The 3,353-nt window shown below is 30.9% G+C and overlaps 1 protein-coding gene across 1 annotated transcript in view; it reads right to left on the bottom strand.

The window, feature by feature from the left end:
• Positions 1-355: 355 nt before the first annotated feature.
• LOC107006657 (plant intracellular Ras-group-related LRR protein 6-like) overlaps positions 356-3,353 on the bottom strand; it is a 4,704-nt gene continuing 1,706 nt past the window's right edge. Inside the window, exons 2-3 of the mRNA XM_015205174.2 lie at positions 1,411-1,580; positions 356-1,276 (exon numbers count right to left, since the gene is read on the bottom strand). Coding sequence (XP_015060660.1) covers positions 613-1,276; positions 1,411-1,580 — 834 coding nt within the window. The 3' untranslated portion in view covers positions 356-612. The remainder of the gene's footprint in view (positions 1,277-1,410; positions 1,581-3,353) is intronic.

Raw genomic sequence — 3,353 nt, 5'->3', positions numbered from 1 at the left:
ATGGATTTAGTTCCAATAGCTAGAAAACTTAGTTGCATAGCTAAAAGTGGTGCAACTAACACAATTTCAAGCAAATTTGGAGAAAGATCAAATAAATCGCGAGCATGGAAGCCAGTTTTGTCTACCATTAGAGAATGGTCGTTTAATAGGAGAAGTGAATCGGATTTGCAAAGAAATGAATCGCAAGTACACAATACTAATTCATAATTTGTTACTTTCAGGGATGAATGACATGATTCGTGATGTTTCAAGGAAGTTTTTTCCGTTTTTTATGTTTGTTTTCTAAGAGTCTTGTTCTGTTTTTGGGGCTTTCTTAATGGTTCTGTTTTTGCAATTATGTGATATAAAACACATGTTACACTAGTAAATTGATTCGATGTAATTATTAATATTGGTTTGATATAAACACTCTGTGACGCTTGAGTAAATTCATACCTCTAATGAGCATTGTTCATCTATGAAAATGATCTGTACAATCTCAAAGACAACAAATTCTACAGGACATAATGTACAACTTGATCTAAGCACACATTTGCACGATTTCAAAACGTAAAAGAAAACAAACTAAGAGCTAACACACTATGATATCTCCAAGCAAGTTGCATTTTTTCTTTATTTGGAGAAGTAGGTTTTTGGAGATAGAAGACGACGAGGAGAAAGCATGGCTATAAATCTTGGTGAGGCAATTGCATCGATAGTGCGATTGTTTGGAACACCAAAGTCATCTCTTGGTATGTTAGCACCACTAAATGTGCTACATCTTGCTAACTTTCCAAACCATGACTTCTTCTTAGGGGACTTGTCATGCATACCGTTGATCTTTTCACACAAGTATTGCTTAACTGCACGTATCCCTTGCTCCACTACCTCCGGTGGAGGAGAAACAAGGCGGTTGCCTTCAACACTTAGCTTTTGGAGCTTCTTCAAGCATCCGATGGAATCTGGTAATTCAGTAATTTTGTTGTAACTAACATCTAGTTCGTGTAGAGAAATGAGAAAACCTACTGAATAGGGCAACTTTGATAGGTACTGAAAATTTTGGCTAACGTTGAGGATTTCAAGGTTGATTAGGTTTTCAAGATCATCGGGGAGTGATCTAAGGCAGTTTAGCCTAGCATCTAACACGCGAAGGTTAGTCAAGTGGGAGGTGGAGTAAGGAAGATGTGCTATTTTATTTGAATTTATGCATAGCTTCTTCAGATTTATGAGCTCAAATCCAATCGTGTCCGGTAAATGAGTAAGCATATTGAAATTGGCATTCAACTCTTCCAATGCTCTGCAAGTAAGAAGAAATTAGGTTATACTTATGCTCAAATATGTGATAAGTTATAACCAACATTCTGTATAAATGTCACTAAAGGCTTTAGCGACTCTGGCTGCATTGACATTAGAAGTGTTTTGATGACTAACCTGCAATTCTCGATAGTTTTAGGGAGCGAAAGAAGGAGATTCCCAGAAATGTTGAGAAGTTTGAGCTTTGATAAGCAACCTATTGAGTTAGGAATGGAGTTGAGCTGATTTGAGTGCATATCTAACTCAACCAAGTTAAGTAGTCTTGCTGTTAAAGACTCTGGTATACTCTGTCAAACATACAACAAAAACAATTAAGTGAAAATTATACATGAAAAATTACATAAATATATCAAGCATAGCTAGTATATCTACTCAAACTATTTATAGTTCTAAAAAAATTACACAACTCAACAAGATTTCCTAGCAAATTCGCCACTCTCCCCCCTCTCTCGCTTTACTAAGGGACTATATGTGTTTGTGCATCTATGGGAAATTAGAGTGCAACTTTGAGGAGATACATATGTATGTACATCTATTTATAAGTGTATCTATGTTAGACGAGTGGTTAACTTCTAAGAGATACATATGTATATATCTATGTATAAGTGTATCTATGTTAGACGAAAGGTTAACTTTTAAGAGATACATATATATCTATGTATTAGACGAGTCGTTAACTCTTAAGAGATACATACGTATATATCTATGTATAAGTGTATCTATGTTAGACGAAAGGTTAACTTTTAAGAGATACATATGTATATCTATGTATAAGTGTATCTATGTTAGACTAGTGGTTAACTATTAAGAGATACATATGTGTATCTATATTTTTGTTTATCTATTGCAAATGAGTGAATAGTTTTGAGGAGATATAAGTGTATCAATGTATTTATATATGGCAGATGAGTGGACAACTTTGAAGAGATACATATGTGTGTTTGTGTATCTATATACACAAGTGATACAAAATAAATTGAAAATCGCCCAACCAAATAAGAATGTGACTTACCCTAAAATCACTATATCTACTACTCTATCAGTCCAACGATAGTGTTATTGTTCACCATACTAAAAGTAGTTGTTCAATAATATTTGTCCAACTTAGAAAATCAAGAGATGATTTTTTTTTTTTCCATTTTACCCTTGCTATTAAATACTATATTACATTTCTCAAAACATTAAAGTTAATAAAGTCAAAAGATAATATAGCCATATTACCTCTATATTCATTAGTATTCATTAAGGGGTATGTCAAATCAATAGTGGACAATTATTATTGGAGGGAGTAAAATGCGAAAGTGTTAATCTATGATACGATTCATGTTACTTAAAATCGATACATATATGGTATGAAACAAATATATTGATATAAAAACGTAGATATCTGTGTATCAGATATTTGTATGGTACTTATATACATTGAATTAGACTTTAAACTAAGACGGGATATATAATCAATGAATATGTTGTTACGATATGTAATTTCACTTTATACTATTGTGTTTTGTGAAATTTTCTCAATTATATTTAAGTAAATCCACAATCCACACATACATATTACAACCAGAAAAATTATACTATTGAGTGTAATACGAATAATTTGAAAACCTATCAAGTTGTTAATTTTTTTTTTTATAAAAAAATGTATCAAGGAAGAAAAAATTAAACAAAACACAAGACTTTATCCTTACTCTTTGGTCAATTTAAAATAATGATGGAGGACAAAATATGACGTTAGGACGGTTGATTTGGATTTGATTTGATCCGTTAAAATTTATATTGTGTGTTTTATATTAAACATAGAATAAAATAATATTGCATTTTATTTCTAAAATTATAGTTTATAGTTCACACAAACGACTTCTGAATTATCAAAGTAAAGGGGGATATTTTGAGAAAATGTAATAGCGTATAAATTCTTATTTCTGACACTTCTTTAATTTTAATTTTCCACTATACATGTTTAAAATCACAAAATTTAAAAATATTTTAATTCGTTTTATATATATTTATATATATATATTTATATATATATATATATATATATATATTTATAT

Source organism: Solanum pennellii, chromosome 12 (genome assembly GCF_001406875.1).
Source record: "Solanum pennellii chromosome 12, SPENNV200".
NCBI classification, from domain to species: Eukaryota; Viridiplantae; Streptophyta; class Magnoliopsida; order Solanales; family Solanaceae; genus Solanum; species Solanum pennellii.
This window is presented reverse-complemented; position numbering and strand designations above follow the sequence as displayed.